The sequence below is a fragment of the Ambystoma mexicanum genome, chromosome 3p (assembly GCF_040938575.1).
Source record: "Ambystoma mexicanum isolate Mex_15411 chromosome 3p, UKY_AmexF1_1, whole genome shotgun sequence".
NCBI classification, from domain to species: Eukaryota; Metazoa; Chordata; class Amphibia; order Caudata; family Ambystomatidae; genus Ambystoma; species Ambystoma mexicanum.
The window spans coordinates 1,220,188,330-1,220,207,030 of record NC_090925.1 but is presented as its reverse complement, the minus strand read 5'-3'; the positions used below and the strand labels follow the sequence as shown (position 1 = coordinate 1,220,207,030).

The 18,701-nt window shown below is 45.0% G+C and overlaps 1 protein-coding gene across 3 annotated transcripts in view; it reads left to right on the top strand.

Annotated features, from left to right (window-relative positions):
• Nucleotides 1–18,701, top strand: part of ANKHD1 (ankyrin repeat and KH domain containing 1) — a 1,723,611-nt gene that overhangs the window by 283,294 nt on the left and 1,421,616 nt on the right. For all 3 annotated transcript variants that reach the window (XM_069652665.1, XM_069652666.1, XM_069652664.1), the window contains exon 6: nucleotides 1,001–1,234. In XM_069652665.1, the coding sequence (XP_069508766.1) occupies nucleotides 1,001–1,234 (234 nt within the window). The remainder of the gene's footprint in view (nucleotides 1–1,000; nucleotides 1,235–18,701) is intronic.

Genomic DNA, 18,701 nt, shown 5'->3' with positions numbered 1-18,701 from the left:
GGGTCGATAACCTGTTGAAATCCCCCACTCAATCCCTAGGGCTTTAATACCGCAATGTGATCTATCCAGTTTGTTGGCAGGAGATATATTGGGCCTCATTCTGAGGTTGGTGGATTTGCAAATAAGTGTTTACCTCGCCACCAAATCCTGGGTTTGCCATGAAGTGGAGGATTTACCTCCAGCTTCATACTGTAGGTAAATCCCCAACTTTACCACCACAAAAGTGGCAGGATTACTGCTCGTGGCATTACCACCAGTGGCAATTCTGCCAAAATCACCAGAGAGGCCTGTGGACTTCAGAAGTGGGGACCTAAACCGGTCTTACACTGCTTGTTATCCAGGGGTTAAATCCACAGGACCAACTGGTGCTAACCGTAATTCTGTTAGCAGCAGTGCAGTGGTATTACCGCCAAACTCTGAATGAGGGCCATTGTGTCACTTCTGCTGGCTGTTATTTTTCAAAATTCTATCCAAAAGTGTTGATTACACTTCCCACTTAACTTTTTTTTATCACAAATATAATATATAATTGATACAAAAAATGTAGTTGTGCAGTGTATGAAAGGATGAAGAAATGTAGCAGTCTTCAATAGCTTTTGAAGTGTATTCATGTCATGTGTATTCACAAGCACTACAGGTACTACAACTGTAAACAATTTGGTTTATTTGATTACATGTTTGTTTTAATAGCCGAGGGGAGTCTTGGACTGATCACTTGTTTAATCATTTGGCCTTTGTTCCTATGTTGGTATGAATGGAACAGGGATTGCAGTTATGGAAAATGTTCAGCATATTTGGGACAGGTACAGCAGCTAGTTTTCAGTTGTATTCCTCATGTAAACCATAAATACACTTTGGTCTCCAATTTGTGTTGGAACTGTCATCCAGTGACCTTTGTGGACAGAGCCTAAAATATGTATTTGTCTCACACTGAAAGTTATACTTTGTAGGATTTGTATTGCTCTAATCGGATTAATGAGCTTTTTTCTTTTCTATAAAGGGAACACAGCTCTCACTTATGCATGTGCTGGTGGATTTGTAGAAGTTATTAAAGTATTGCTCAAAGCTGAAGCAAATATTGAAGATCACAATGAAAACGGACACACACCTTTAATGGAAGCAGCCAGTGCAGGTCATGTTGAGGTTGCACGTGTCCTCTTGGAATCTGGAGCAGGCATCAATACTCATTCAAATGAGTTCAAAGAAAGTGCACTTACATTGGCCTGTTATAAAGGTACTGTATACAAAATGTGATGTTTGTGGTAATGTATAAGACATATTGTGAAAATTTTAAAGTAGTTGAAAAATAACCAATTTTAACTTCTGCGTTTTCATGTCTCCTTGTCACAAATGTTGATAACTAGTGTACCCCGATGTACCTCCCCCCTAGTTTGGTGCTCTCCTGGCTATGCACAATCTGTGTGAAACCGCAACATCAACAGATGTACTGCAAGAGCCTGAGAAGCTCAGACAAGCATGCTTTGGAATGATGGTTTTAAGCAATTCTTTCCTACTTCCACCATGCCCCCAATCATACTTCATGAGGGGGCATGTTGTAAATTGGTGCCAGCGCTACACTGGTTTGAGATACTAGTCGACCTCTGCTTTAAACACAGACTTCAGCTGTGTCGGTGCTGAGTAAGAACATCTTGGGAGCATGGATTGCCACTTTATAGTAACTTGTTTCTGAGGAAACAAACACTGCCCTGTAGCATTCTTCCCCAGTTATTCACACCATAATGTATCTAGCAGAAATAGGTTCTAGGGCTACAGTGGACTGAGATGATTGATGATTTCAGGCCCAAGCTTTCTGTCCATTCTGCTTCCTTTCTGTAGATGCGTGGCCGTTCTCTTACTGAACTACATAATGCAATTGGGCGATCTAGACTTATTCAGATTTTAAATTGCAGCTTTGGTGTATTTTATTTTTATGTATACGTTTATTGGGTTCATGTATGTGTTGAGGGTGCATGTTTGTTACATCTCAGTTTGCATACAGGCTTGCTCCTGACTGATGCTACTAGGCAGATGCCTTAGAACTTCACACTTTCTAGGCGTACCACTGGGTGTTGGGCTCCATGTTTTAGCCTACTAATAGATGGTTCCATGCACTTAATGATTTTCTTTTCCCTTTGGTGTCCTTTAGCACAGTAGCCCAATTTGGCTCAGTGTACCGGGGCATGTTTTGTTTATAAAAACCTGAGGTCTAAACAACGGAGTATAATAATGGTGTACTGGGAGTTGCCATCAATTTGAAATTCATGGTTGGCTAAGCACTACTAGCATTTTCTTTGGGGTGTTTTGACACCATCTGGAAACAGTTGAAGAAGGCTATATAGCTAGAAAGGTACAAGCATTCAGAATGGTCATGTGCTGGTTATACCCCATATCCTTCTGCATCTTTTAGATTTGATGTGCCTACATTCTCATATAGCCCCTCTAGCAATAGTATGGTTGGGAATTGGAGAAAACTTAATGAATCCTAATGATTTTCACAGCCAGCAAGATCACTGTTGGATGAGATGCCACTGTGCTTTGGGGCTTAACCTTCGTACATAAAGTACTTATTGACTTTTGTAGTACTGGCCGACATGATGACCCTTTGACGCAATATACTGCCCTGCATCTCCAGCACAATCATGTTTCCCCTACTCGTTAATCCATCCAAAGGCAAACAAACTGCATCCCTCTACACACTCCAGTTTGGTGCAAGGCATAAGCTGCACTGCCCACGTGCAAGCTTTTAGCAATACCCAACATGTTGCATCCTCGTATATCCCACCCCCTTTCCTCCATCCTTTGGGCGTCCCCAACATGGGGACGGCTTCAGAACCTTTGGCAGCTATAAATTGAGCTTCCCCTTTAAATTTAGTTTATGGCGTGCCCCGCTGCCTTAACTCAGTCCCTTTTTCTGCACTGACAGTTTTGGACCTGGCATCCAGCGCAGATTCTGATTTCACTTCCCTTCGGTGCCTCGCCTGGCGCATATCAACCGCAGGAGGATTCACGAGGTGTGCCTCATGCGACTGTTCGTTCCCGGCCTCGGATCCCCATGCCCTGTCTTGAATGCTTGGGGCCAGTCTACTGCTGAGACTCAAGTTCGGCCTGCAGCACGCTCGGTCACAGGGCATTGAAGAAACATTTGTCGCGGTGGAGGGAGATCTTCCACACTTCTCCTGCATTGGATCTTCCATAGATTCACATGCTGCAAATATTCCCTGGCGTCAAGCTGGGAATCTTCGGTTTCTTTTATGATATTACCATTAAATAAAATATAGGCATATTTTGTATGCAGTCACCCTTGTTATGGGTGTTTGTCCCATCCAAGTAGTCTAGTAGTGAGCTCCTTATCCCCAGCCCTTCCTCAGATTCTAACTGCATGTCACGCTGCAAGGAGTCCTCGAGTCCATTCTCCTCGAAAGATTATTCAATAAAAATGAGAATTTAAATTCTTTACACAAGAGGTTTCTCGTGTTTCCTAGCTCCTCAAGAGAATTTAAGAGGCTGATCAGACAAAAATTGTAAAAGGAGGAAAGAAGGCCTGCAATATCTGTGGTCTCAAGAATGTTTTCGAAAAAGACCGGCGCAGTGTGTGAATTTATTGCCTCTACCCCAATCACTCACCTGAGGATTGTGAGATGTATAGGGGTTTTAGTGCCAAAACCTTAAGATAGCCACATGCGGTTGGTATGTTGGCTCTAAGAGGGTCATTACCCACCTTCAGAGTCCATTAAGAGCATGGCAGTGCTTGGAGGGAAAAGGTCTCCATCTAAAGAAAGGGCCAAATCCGAGGATAGGCTTCCTGAAAAGCACAAGTCATCACGACCATGAACAGTTGACAGGTGTTAAAAGCAGTAGGGCGTAGTCTCCAGCAGTTTTGGAACGAGATGGTCCATCACAAAGCCCATCAAGGCCTTCGTTGTCGGGGAGAGGCACTCTCCCTCCTTCGGCTAAATGCTTCACCACAAAGCCAGAGGCTCATGGACTGCACACTCGTACACCAGGAACACCTTGTCCACGAGCCAGTCAACTACGCACTCAATGACCAAAGTTCCGTTAATTGTGACCCCCGACGGCCACTGGTTCAGCAAAATCAACTGTGCGCCAAAAGGTCAGCCTGCAAAAGCAAAATCCAAGCATACAACCTCGTCAATGGGTGAAAACTTCACACTGGTCTGGGGAGGATAGCTCGGGGGCAATGTGCTTGCCTCGGAAGCAAGACATCAGGGAGCAACACAGGTTCGATCCCCGGGTCCACGCTTAAAAACCTCTGGGTATTAAGCGCGTTATAACCCATCATATCACGTTGGGGGATAAAACACAACAACGAGATGCAGCCCCACGACAACGAGAAGACCATGCAAGCACAGTCAGACAAAATATAGGCACACAATTGGAACCCTGCAAACCTCAATGGGCTGATATGGGGAAGGATGAACAAGTGATTACCTCACCAGTCTCACCTATAATCTACTCGGAGGTGATGCCAGAAGACATCTTACAACACAACGTTGATTCTGACTTTGAGGCCCGTCAAGCGGCACCTATACGACTCAGAGGATTCAGGACTGCCTCGCAAGCTCTCCTACACCTCATCCACTACGCCGGGGCAGACCGGGTGTAACCCTTAACCCAACCACATCTACTACACCCAGTCACCCTTGGGTGGCGGAACAAGGGTTGGGCCATGGCCCTAGCTGTACACTAATGGGCTAGCCACCCCACTCTTACTTAAACGCGCAAACCCTGCTGTCTATCCAGGTTTTCTTCCTTGCAAGCGGTACTATTGCAGTTGCAGACGAGACGTCCACCTGCACAGTCACAGCAACAATACACATGGCAACCCCACCAACCACCTGGGGAATGTCAACCGTCCTCAATAGGGTCAAGACCACAGTCCACACATACGTCGCAGTCAGTGTACAGACGTGCGTCACCGGCCAGGTCCACATCACCCATCTATGCAACGTCACCTGCAAGGTCAAGATCGTCGCACAGATCTCAAAGGCCCCGACAACACCTGAAGGCTAAGCAGGGAGACTCTGCGAAACAGCATGTAGCTCCGCAGCCTATAGTGCTTCCAAAGCCAGCGATTGTGCCTCCGCCCTTGCCCACTATTGGGGACAGGGAACAAGAGGGTGGCAAACCTCCCGATACAGACACCCGACAAGACACAAACACTACTTCCACAGAGTCTTCCCCCTTATACTGATTGGGATACAAACACCCCGGCACACGCTCCACAGGAAGAAACACCCAATTCTTCACCTCCTGACGACAAAGGGGAGTTTTACGCCGTGTTAGGCAGAGTTTGTATGCAGTAACCTCTGGGACCACTACACACAACTATGACTACAGGTCTAAGCAAACCAACCTTTGGTATAAGTCTGTACCACAGTTTTGGTAGCATAGCTGAGCAGCCGGTCTTATCTCAAGAGGGGAATGTGAGCAGTAATGTTACAGAGGCCTACAATCACAGGTGTTCAAATAAACTCTTACACTTAAGGTTTCTTTGATAAATACTTAATTTATTTATCTGTCAGTTATAAAACATTCATAAGGAGGAGGCAATTATATAACACACACATATACTTCAATACTATTTCAGAATACTTTTCAAGAGGAGTAAAAGGCAAAGATTATTAGAACATGAAAGGTTACAATTCTTACAGTGTAGATATTTTGAGTTCACCAGAAGAGTCAATTCAATAGGCTCGGCCAAAGTCAATGGGCTTTAGTCTTGGATATGATAAAGCGGTTCTGGTAAGTAAACGGTAAAGTCTCTGCACAAGTTCTCAGAAGTAGTTTGTAAAAAGAATCATCATATGTTGGGTCACAAGCTGATTAGGTGTGCGAGTTGCTGAAGTTTCAAGCACTTTCACTGCGAGAGGTAAGTGCTCTGACTCGTTTCACAGTATCTTTCAAATGAAGAAAAAGATGCAGCTGATGACTTCTGTTCCTGGCAGTTCCCGCAGATCTCTGTTCCTGTGCTTCAGTCGTGGGGACAAAAGGGAGGACGTCGGGGGACTCCTGCACTGGGACCGGTCAAAAAAAGCTAGCAACTGGCAAACTTCAATACCGGTGGCTGTAAGTAACACACAAACTGATGTCTTCTCCCTGGTCATAAGGTTTCCTGCAGCACTCTGAGGAAAATGCAACCAGCTCCAAGATAGGTGTCCAGGTGGCTTACTGTCGAGTTGATTGGTCCCACTAACTCAAAGGGAGAAGTCTTCCTTGCAGGGCTTCTCTGTCGAGATTAACTTGGTGATTCGGACCTCCAGCAGTGCTTCACTGGGCAAACCAACGGTCCTCTTCAAGCTAGTTTTCGTTTCTTTCGTTCCAGTGGTCAACTCTGCCTTCCAAACCAAGAGACTCTCCTTTTATTCAGTTCTCCCATTAATTCCAGCCTAGCTGTCACTCACACAGCAGGGTGCCTGTCCTTGCCAGACAGTCAGTCAGCCAATCACCACAGAGTGCATTTTGCTTCTCCTAGGAGATTAAGCACAGGGAGTTTCTGGCACCTCCCTCACTTCCTGCCCACCCCAGACACTCGGGCGCCAGAGGCGGTCTTCACTCCTGAAGTCCGCCAAAGGAGAAGGAACAAAGACCAAACCTGGTTTGGTGTGCAGAGACAAACTCTAGAATGACCTTTCCAAAAAGAAATGGCGAAAAAAGACCGGGACCAGTTTTTACAGAGGGGGCTCGGACGCCATCTTGAAAAACATGGCTCCCGAGATTTAACGTTACCGGAGCTACGAATAGTTCGTGGTCAGGAAAAATCATGGTGGTTCGTTGTAAAACCACTGCCACCAGCCATTCTGAGAGGAAAGGGTATAAATTGACTGCTACATGAGAATCTAGACACAGGGGATACGAAGTAACCCCACCAGCAGTCTATTGTAAAATGGGGTGTGCTGGGTCTAGGAATTTAAGACTTAGTATAGTCAGTTTCACTTTACTTACTCTGGGAAACAGTAGTTTATCCCAGAGAAGATATTTAAACCTTGGGAAAGCCTGAAAGGCTTCCCTGTGCCACTGCACTGAGGATGCTGTGTAACACAAATGAAAAGATGATGCCTATGGTGTTTAGACTCCATAACCGAAGAAAACACGAGTAAAACACACATCCAAATACATGAGTTTGAAAAAGGGTCACTCTCTCTCCAGGTAAAAAAAAAATCAAGTCCTCAAAATCCAGCAAAGTTGCTGGGGGTCTCTAAGGTGAAGGAAATTGGCACATTTTTGAGAAATCCTTAACAAGATGCCATCTGTAAAGCCTGCCAGGAATTTAGCCTAATCCCATTAGAGGAAAAGAAAGAAAGGCTTACTTTTCGACCACAGGGGTAAGAAAGAGGTTGGTGGTTTCCATCCCAATATTAGACTACTTTTGGCTAATAGGTTTACGTACACTAATGCACCCGTTCACAGAAACGTCCATAAAAGACAGATGGAAAAAGAAGTTTAAAGCACTAGAATACATGCCTAAATGCCTCACTTTTTAAACCCACGCCAGAATCTGCGGTGTCACCGGCTGCAAGTAGGAAGGCCCATTCACAAGCACAAAAGTGCACTGTGCCACCAGAGAAGGGAGGCCGAAAACTAGATGGTCATAACAATTGGGTCATCAATGGTCAAAGTAGCGAACTCGCTCACAAAAATGTTACGCTACGCCTGGGAAATGTGGCACAGAATGGCCCCACTACTCGAGCACCCGCCTGAAGATGAAAAGAAAGAAGTAATCGCAATCTTGCAGGAAGGCCAAGAAGCAGCAAACCACAATATCGATATGGAAGTAGATCTGTCCGAAACCGATTTTGAATAAATCTGAAACTGAGTGGTGATGAGAAGACTGGGCTGGTTGCAGTGTGCAAATTTCAGACAGGATGTACAACACATCCCTTTGAGGGGCATGTTCCGTTTGTCCCAAAGATAAACAGCTAAAGGCAATAAAAGCAGAAACCGATACGGCCAGGTCGCTCACCAGCCTGCATGGGAGAGAATGTTTTCGTCCCTTTTTAAAGGGGCCTTGGGGAGAACCGACTCCACCTCCTTATTTAGGAGTAGTCGATCTTCCTCCAAAGGGGCATACTACTCCCAGGGATATAAGAAGTCATTCCAGGGATACAACAAATCAAGACTTCAGCCAGACATCGGAGGCACAAGCAAACAAACTCAGAGGAAGACAAAGAAAGCACTTGCTGGACTACGTCTTCAGTACAGAGCAAGTGGAGGGTCGTGGGCAGGCTGGTAGTGTGCGTGTCCAATGATAACCACCCGTGGCACTGCATAGCTACAGACAGATGGGTTCTACAGTCACCTATGGGCACCTGCTGGAATTCACAAACGCCCACCCCCCCAACATACCACCTGTCAACACACGCAAGGGCATCGAAAGGCCCTCCTCCAAGAGGTCAAACAGATGTTCATAAAAAAAGGCAGTAGGAAAAGTGCCAAAACAATACAAAGGATAAGGAGTGTACTCAAGGTACTTTGTATAGAAAAGGTCAGATGGCAAGATGCGCCTGATACTAGACTTCCGCAGCTTCAACAAGTTAATCAAAAGGCAACAATTCCAGATGTTAACACTACAACAGGTGATCGGAGTCATTCAACAACACCACTTCCACGGGTCCCTAGACCTACAGGATGCTTATTTCCACATACCGGTCTACCCCAAACACAGAATAGATCTACATGGTTCACGACACCCATTACCAGTTCTGAGTACTTCCCTTCGGCCTCAAGTCAGTCCCAAGGACTTTTACCAAATGTCTAACACCCATTGCGGCAAGCCTTCGCAGAAAAGGTCACCATGTCAATCTGTATTTAGACTGGCTGGGCAGAGCGCCAGCACACTCCACGGCCCAACGCACCATGTCGGACGCAGAACAGTCACTCCAATCCTTCGGGTTCTCCATAAACTACAAAAAATCTTTTTGAATGGATTGTGCCCTCCCGCGTATTCCTCATCTTATGATATTCCTATCCAGCTGCTTCGGATAACAAAATTGTCTTCTCGGCCGAGGGTGCTGTGCGTCAACCCTGTTGACTCGATGTCCCTCGAAGGGCCTCTGTCTCATTTGACGTCCTCGTCGAGTAGTTAACACGCGCAGCGCCCGTTGGCTTCAGTTCTGTTTTTCCACAAATGTGATTACTTTGAGAATTACGGCACGCTTCAGTTTTCTTCAGTGAACTATTTCGAAATGGCCTCGTCTTTGATTCCTACTACCCCGAAGTCTGGCTTCAAAAAGATGCCTAAAATGCGGTGCCAAAATGTCTATTATGTACCCACATAAACTAGGCATTTGGTGCCTGGGTGTTGAACATGAAACCTCAGACTGTCAATCTTGTCAGTCTATGACGGGTAAAGCCCTAAAAGAGCATCCAGCTAAATTGTCAGCGGGTAAACTTGTTCCAAAATACCCTTCTATGCCTTCGAAAATTGGTTCTTCCCATGAGTCCTGAGATATCGAAGAAACTATCTCACTCTAGCCACTCTTCCTCATTCTATAAAAAGTCAAAGAAAAGGTGTCCTTATTCTTCTTCCTCAGACTCTTCTCAGGAAAGAAACATAACCTGCCTGACTAAATCCTCTACGAAGGATGAGTGGGAATATTTCCATAAGCAAATGCTTAATCTTCGAGAAAGAGGCCCCGAAGCGCAAAGCAAATGGCTATGTTCCATTCTAAGAACCATGCTCTCGAGCCCGGGTCATAAGCCTCAAACACCTTGAGACACTGAGTACGCAGAAGTCGTCGATAGTAGCCAAGTTGAAAACATTGGCGCTTGCAGTCGGTGTCGCAGACTTTACCTCAAAAACCTATGTAAAGGGAAAATATCTATAAATCCTTACCGAAAAAGGACTTTTTCATCTCTAACTTCTGAGGGATAGGGGACTGCACCGTTTGGCCTTCAATTGGATCCTCTTAATTCACAGGGGAATATTCCTAATGTTCGACTGTTTTATCCCAGATGAAACCGCAATTAGGGATCTGCATGATTCTTTACAAACAGCTAGTGGGGCCGACACCTCTCCTGAATTAGATTTTGGCAAACCAGATCCAGCTGAACATGCTGATGCATCCTACAGAAGTCTGATGACTAAGCTTATAGACTTTTTAAGTTGGACTAGACCTGGTGCACCATTTGAGCAGAATGAGCTCACTGATGTATTGGACGTGGGTCCATAAAATGACCCAATACTGCCTTTTCATGTAGCACTACAGAGAAAGGTAATGACTAAGTGGGAGATTCCAGAGTCTAGTCTTGCAGTAAATGGCATTGTCACCAGAAAATACAGGCCATCCAGTAGTAACCCAGGCTACCTGTCCAAACATCCAACACCTGAAAGCTTGGTGGTTTAGGCAGCTCCATCCGCCTTTAAGCAAGCTGCGAATGGGAAATAGCTCAGGAAATCCTTCAAGAGATCTTCAACCTTTAGAGAAACCCTCAAGTGGACCTGTTGGTGACCAGTGTGAACTGTACTGCTACTGGGAATTTTCCCCCCAAGAGGAGCTCTAGGAGACTTGTCCATAGCGGACTGGGAGTTTCCACTCCTGTACCAGTTTCCTCCAGTCCACACCATTCACCACTCGATCAGGAGGTTGAGAAAGTTTGGGAAATCCATGATTCAAACTGCCCTGGATTTGACCTGTAGGATGTGGTACCCAGACCTTCTGCACATGTCCATCTGCCCTCCACAAAGGGGACCCTTTTCAAGCAAGAGGGGGCTCGGGTTCTCCATCCAGAGGTCAAGACACTCAACCTTCACGCATGGTTTCTGAAAGGTTGAGATATAAGGATTGGGACCTTCCGAATGACGTAATGGAGTTTTTGGCTTCGGCCAGGCGGCCAGCAACCAAGTCCTTATACCACTGCTGTTGGAACAAGTTCTGCAGCTAGTGTAAGGAAAATGATGGTGTTATCTTTATATTTGCCACATCTGGAGCTTCAGATTGGAAAAATTAAAGGTTAGCTAGGAGCGCTTTTCATATTGAAGCGCACCTCCAGAGGATTATTCATATTTCAAAATACCCTTAATTCAGTTTCTATAAAGGGACACTATTTGTTTCCACCAACTCCTTTCGAAGTCCCAATCTGGGACCTTAATTTAGTCTAAACATTTCTGGTGTGTGCTGCTTTCAAGCCGCTGCATTCCTGTCCATTAATGTTACTAACTTCAGCCCGCGGGGTAGTGAGTTGCCCTTATCCTGTAAGCCTCTGTATACCATTTTTTTTTTAAATAAGGTTAAGATTGTTCTAAAGGTCAAAACATTCCTACCGAAAATGTTCTAATTACTTTTAGCAGAGAATATTGTACTTCCAACTTTCTTTCCACCACCTCACCGTAGCAAGGAAGAGGAAAGACTTCATACGCTCGATCCTAAGAGCTCTAAGTTTCTACATTTCGAGAATGTCAAAATTGTGACATGACAAACTGTTTCTTGGATACACAGGACATCAAATTGGTTTATCATATACCAAACAGTCTGTTGAGATGGATAGTACTGGCTATTTCAGAATGTTGCAGGCTTCCTGGAAAAGATAACCCAGAAGGTTTAAGGGCTCATTCCACCCTGGACATGGCAACGTCCTCTGCCCTTCACAGGGGAGTTCTGATAAGATATCTGTGAGGCAACCACCTGGTCTACAATTCATACATTTACAAAACATTGTTTAGATGCCTCCAACAATGAGGGAAGGTTTCGGAAGGCATTACTATGCTCTATCATTGACAAGTAATACAATTCTAAAATTCGTACACCCTCCTACAAAAATATTAATACTCCTAAAATGAGGAATACGTGGCAGGACACAATCCATTCGAAGAACCAGCTACTGACCCCTGGTAACCTTTTTTCGATTGGATGTTCCTCTCACGTATTCCTCATCAACCCTCCCAACCTACCCCACTGTAGAAATTCCAGACAGTAAACTGTACGCTCTTTTAAAGTCTGATAAATTAAAGGCCCTTAATGGTGGTAATTCTGCATATGGGTGACGTAAAAACAGAAATGAAGCCAGCGTGCGCTGCGCGTAGTCTATGTACTAGACGATGACGTCAACCGAGACGGATGCCCTTGAGGGACATCGGGTCGACCGTTTCGACGCACAGCGCCCTCTGCTGAAAAGAAAACACATGTTTCCAAAGCAGCTCAAGCTGGATCCGAATATCCTAAAACGAGGAATACGTGGTAGGAACATCCAATTGAAAGAACGTTACCAGGGGTAAGTAACTTGTTCTGCAGCCGTCCAAGAACTTGGTGTTCTGGGAGCGCACTTTGCCACGGAGGAGCAAAGGGTGCGTCCCTCAATTCAGCAAAAACACTGACCTCGTTGATCCCGATGTTGAAACCCAAATGGTATGCCTCGTTGCGCCAGTGCATGCGCCTACAAGGCACATGACATCATGCATTGCGATAATTTGCAACTGCAGGTTGCTCATGCGTCCCCTACTGGAATTCATAGCAGCAAACTGGTCACAGGTGGCAGGAGCGTGTGAAGACAAAATCCTTATTACCTCGGACATTGTACAAAAACTGCAATTGTGGAAAAACAGAGACCACCTTACAAAGGCATGTCCATTCCAGGAACCAAGTCACCAAAAAACACTGGTGAGACGCCTCAATGACTGATTGGGGAGCACATGTCGATCCCATGCACAAAAAGGGGCTGTGTTCAGCACAAGAGAAAGTTCCACATCAACGTGCTGGAGCTCAGGGTGGTACTTTGGGCCCTCAACTCCTTCCTATCGGTGCTCCAAGGGTGCACAGTAAAAATATTCCCAACACAACAATGTTTTATATTGGAAAACAGGGGAGGGGGAAGGGTCACCAACTTTGTCGTGGGAAGTCCAGCAAATTTGGAAATGGGCCATCTCCAAAGAGAACTTGCAAGCTTTCCACCTACCGGGAGTCCAAAACAATATAGACTGCCTCAGCAGACAGGCCGTGCAGTCACACGAATGGGAAATCAACCAACGTCAACTGCATTCAGTGTTCAATTGGTGGGGTCATCCATCGATCGACTGGTTTGTCTCAACCAGAACAAAAAATGCCTGGACTTGGCAAGCAGAAATCCACAGAGGGGGTCCAAAGGGGATGTGTTCTCCTTCTGAATGATCATGTAACACCCTTGCAAAGTCATTCTCATTGCACCGAATTGGCCACGTCAAACTTGGTACTCAGACATACTTCAATTGTCAGCAGAACAGCTAATGAGGCTACCCAGGCAGCCAGACATAATTTCTCAAGACAACGGCAGGGTCCTACACCATGACCTAAAATCACTGCAGTACAAGCGTGGCTCCTGATTTCATAGAATTTGGCCAGCTCCCAATCCTGCAAGACTGTAAAGACATCTTCAATGCGGCTAGAGCACCCTCCACTAACAAATTGTATAGTTTTAAGTGGAAAAAGTTCTGCAACTGGCGATAAGGGCAGCAAACGTTCAAGCCACTCGAAGTGACCCCGGAGCAACTGCTCCCTTGCCTACTCTTATTGGCAAAGCAAGGCTATAGTCATTCATCCATCGAAGTAAACTTGGCAGCCATCTCCAGGTATAAAAGGAGTTCCACGTCCCTCTTCAGTGACGGGCTAGGTGTTAAGACAGTTTTTCTCAAGTCCAACTAAAGGTTTAGTAAAACCATTCAACTGAGGCAGTGCAAGACTCTACTTAGTATAAGGCTGTACCACCTGAGTTCATGGTAGCATAGACGTAGCAGCCAGGCTTATTTTAGGAGGGAGAGAGGGCTGTTGAATCAGTACAAGTGAAATTGTAATAGAAATGAGCTAAAGAAACACTGAAACACTTTGTATTGTAAAAATAAAGGATTTATTTAACTACAGGTAGGCCCAGATAAATCTAGGGGTAAGTAAGCACTAAAGCATTATATGAAATCACAGTATAAAAAGACACTATACTTGTACACCAACCCAAGTATAGACCTTATTTGAAGTACCTAACAGTAGTTCTCATTTTCATACACATTCAGTATAGGTCAAGCCTATTCTTGTGGAGTAAAAAACATTGGTTACATTTTACAATTACATTCAGTAATGCAAGGGCAGTAGACCCTTCCAGTTTTAGGGAGAATTCTCCTAAATGTGCTAATCCCCTTCACCTTAGAGACCCCCAGCAACTTTGCTGGATTTTGAGGACTTGATTTTCTTCCTGGAAAGAGTGAGCCTTTTTTCACACTCATGTATTTTGATGTGTGTTTTTACTCTTGTGTTCTTTGATTATGGAGTTTTAATATCACTCCATAGGCATATTTTCATGTGTTTTTTTTCGCAGCACCCTCAGTGCAGTGACACAGGGATGTCTTTTTAGGCTTCCCAAAGGTTTGAATACCTTCTCTGGGATAAACTATTGTTTCCCAGAGAATGTAACGTTGAATTGACTTTACTAGTCCTTTTAAATTCCTAGACCCAGCACACACTATCTTCCCATAGAGTGCTGGAGGAGTTACCTAGTATCTCCTGTGTCTAGAAACTCATGTAGCAGTCAAATGCTACCCTTTCCTATTGAAATGGCTGGTGGCAGTATTTTTACAACAAACTACCATGATTTTTCCCGACCGCGAACACCCGTAGCTATAAAACGAGGGAGCCATGTTTTTCAAGATGGCGCCTTAAGCCCCTTTGTTTAAACTGGTCCCGGTCTTCTTTTTTCACCATTTCTTTTTGGAAAGGTCCTTCTAGAGTTTGTCTCTGTGCCAAACTAGGTTTGGTCCCTTTGTTTCTATGCCTTTTGGCGGGCTTCAGGACTTAAGACCGCCTCTGGCGCCCGACTGTCTGGGATGGGCAGGAAGTGAGAGAGGGGCCCGAAACTCCCTGTGCTTAGTCTCCTAGGAGACCCAAATGCACTCTGGTGTGATTGGCTGACTCCGGCAAGGACAGCCACCCTGCTTAGGTGAGTGGCAGCTAGGCTGGAATGAAAGGGAGAAAACTGTTTAAAAGGCGAGTCTCTTGGACGGAAAGCAGTCGACCACTGCAACGAAAGAACCGAAGACGAACTGGAAGAGGACAGCTGCTGCAAGTCCTGGACTGTTGGTTTGCCTGGTGAAGCCCTGCTGCAGGTCCGAATTGCCAAGTTCATCTCGACAGAGAAGCCCCTTGAAGGACTTCTTCTTCCTTTGAGTTGGTGGGAACAATCCACTCTTAAGCCACCTGGATACCACCTGGATAATTGTTACAGCTTTAATGTGTAAGGGGATACATTGTATCTCCCCAGCACTCCACATAAGATGGGGTGTGATGGTTTCGCAGAATAAAATGTAAAAGGGATCCAAAGATCCTTTCTACCAATGGGAACTGTAGTTCTCTCAAGGTTAGCAAAAGTAAATTAAGAGAGGATCCCCTAGGGCAACCCAGCAACAGGCACTTATTGCCAATACTTTGTTAAAGAGGATAACTTTAAAAAGACACTATTACAAATGACACCCATAAAATGAGATAAAGATGATATGAGTGTGGCAAAAGGTTCCCACTCACTGAGGTATTAAGGAAAAATGGTCACGGCAAATATAAACTAAGTCTACTGGAAGGTGGCCTTCCTATTGGCGATTGCGTTAGCACAAAGGATATCAGAATTACAGCCATTGGCAATCAACGAACCCTACTTGCGCTTCCGCGGAGATGAGGTGCTCTTTATGACCAATAAAAAGTTCATTCAGAAGGATCCCATAGAATTTCACAAAAATGCAAACGTAGCATTGCCTGTGTTTTTTTCCAGAAGCCTCCACCCCTGTAGAAGGGGACTTACTTTCAGATCTAAATAGAGCCATCAAGTACTTCCTGGACAGAACCAAGTGTTTGAGAATGTCCATGCTCTCTTGATGGCTTTCAGGCCTGCAAACAAGGGTAAAGCTATAGCAAAGTAATGTGTGTCCAGATGGATCATGTTAAGAAAGATTCTCTTTACTGCACCTTTCCTTCAATTTTTATGGACCTCCCCCAAACATTTTGCTTTTATTTGTGATCGTGACCTGTACTTTTTACAGTGCAGGGAATCCTTAAACTTCACTACACTGTCTTTTGCTCATCTGTTCTGGGAAAACTGACCTGTCCTTCAGGCTGGCAGTACTGGGCCCTTAGTCTTGCAACTTTGTTACTACTTTTAGTAACTTGTTATCACTTGTAACTTTTATCATTGCACAATGCATCTTAAAGTCCAGTACAATGGGTTACACTTTTGTTTTTGCCCTAGACTAACAATCGAAGGATTTTTGGTTACCCTAGGTGTTCTTTATGGGCATGCTGTTGACAGCAATTTCTTTTTGCCATTTTTGGTGCTTTTCGTTTTAGCCTTACCGCGTTTGCCTGCGAACTGTGGCTAGTGTCCAAACATGGCTGTGCCACCTGGTATTTTGCTTGTCCATTGGCCAGCTTGTTGTTCTTTAGCCGCCTTCCTGCCCTGTGAGGCAGGAAAATCCTTATATGGACTTCCATTGCCTGGGAAAGCAGAGGCTTTTGGCGGTCTACTGGAGTGCTGTGTGTTTGCTGGCAGTGTGTGGTCTGGGACTGTCGGTTCTCAATCCACAAACTGGTTTCAGTGTGTCTGAGTTGTGTGCATGAGTGTTCCTGATTGGACTACTACTGCTGTGCGTGTGTGCGTGTGCGTGTGTGTGTGTGTGTGTGTGTGTGTGCTAGTCCTACTATTGGGAGTGTCGGCTCTTACCTGGCTGTTACCTTGCTTTTACGATAAGGGGGCCCCTGCACCCATTCTTAAGAGATTCTGGAGTAATCTGAATGAGCCAAGACTCCTGTCCAGCTGTGAGACCTGTGAAGAGATCGGAAACCCAACTGAAGGAGGCCTGGTGACCAACTTCTGCTGCTGTACTGGTCGAGCCCTGTCTTGCTATTGATCTTCAGCAGTCCTGCGAAGGAGCTGGGATCCTTGGAGTGGAGGGAACATCCATTCCTGATGTCTGCTCAGTTCCCTGCGCAGAAGAGCCTTTTGAAGTATCCCCAGACTGCCCTTTGGCAGACCAGCTCTGAGTGTGGGCTCCCGTGCTGCTGCCGTTCCGAGTTGAGGCCTTTAGCATCAAGGGGACCCGAGGATAGTAGGTAAAGTCTGACCGCGACAAGTGAGGCCCTTTGCTGCTGTGACCATTGTCTGAAACTGCTTACCTACCTCGTGTCCAGTCCTAAGAGGGGTCTGCATCGTGTTTTTCTTCATCCGAGAGTCCTTGCACCAGCGAAAGACACTGTTCGGAGATCAGCTTGAGCCGGCAACCCCTGTGAATCAAGGACTGAGGCTGACAGCGGGAAAGGCAACCTCAGACCTTCCATTGACTTACCAAGTCCTGGGAAGAATAGTCTCCAGCACCTCTCGCCAAAACAAGGTAGGCCCTCTGTTCAGCACTGCTCAACAACGCATTGACTCCTTCCCCGGGGTCCCCACGGATCGTGTTTCCTTGGATTTAGGTTCTGGCAGGCCTGATGGACCTCTCGGAATACTCGATAGAAAACTCAGAATCTGAACTCCCCATAGGGTTGGAAACAAAGCAAGGTAACCCAAACCAAGTCTCAGTGGCAAATACGGTGATTCTAGGGCCACACAAGCCAAACATCTATGATCCCTTTTCTGTGAACAATGGAAGAAATTGAGAGTTTGAAAACCAAAGATATTTCTGCATTAACAAAGAAATACACAAGTAATCATATAAGAGGGGACCTAAATAACGTACCGATTGACTATAGACCTGTCCTAGACCCATATAACAAAATGGGGAAAAACATCTGATAAACCAGCAGGAGGTGGGTGTCGCACATATGACCAGGAACTGGTCACGAAAAGGACGGAAATGAGCCTATTAAAACGTGTGGCTGCAAATTCAAATTAACAGGAGATCAAAAAGGAATCGGAATATGCACGAAAAACCTATAGAACTTGGATTATTGCACGAAGACACACGCTCCTACAAAAAGACGCAGAACAAATGCTAAAAACACAGAGTGGGAAAAAAATCAAGATTTTTGGAGCCTAATAAACAAAACTACGGACACTATTGATGACCTACAACAAAATCCCAAAAGTGAACTGATTTGACAAGAACACTTTACTAAACTTTAGAAGGGAGATACTCAGCAGCTTCAACTGGATCTGGTACCAGACACAGGGTAACTTTGGCAATTCAATCGCGACGAGGACGAGATTGTGGCCAAAATTATGAAGTTAAATCCATCTAGAGCCCCAGGTCCAGATGGGCTCACGAACATCATGCTAAAAGAATTCCCAAAGGAATGGGCCCAATTTATTCAGGTTGTATTAAAGAACCTCTCCATGCAAAGAATAATCCGCGAGTCATGGAAAATGGCAAAAAGATAGGTTATATTGCATAGTTATGTGGTCAGTATCAACTCTCACTGCAGACCGTTATTCTCAGTAGTTTAAAACATACTTTACAGCTTTAGACGCCATTAGGAAAAATGCCATCAAAGAAATCAAATAAAAAATTAGATAAACAAAAGCCAGAAAAACAAAAGCCAGAAAAACAAGTCATCACATCAAGTTAAGATATAGCATGCTCTCTATAGGTAACATTGGTAATTAATTTCGTCATTCATCCCAGACTGGTTTAGGCATCCCAGTTTGTCGATCCAAAAAGTCTCTTTGATCGAATTTGATATTCATATCTTCGTGTGGGTTTCTTGTTCTCACTACTTCCAAGATCTGGAATCTGATGGTGCAGAAAC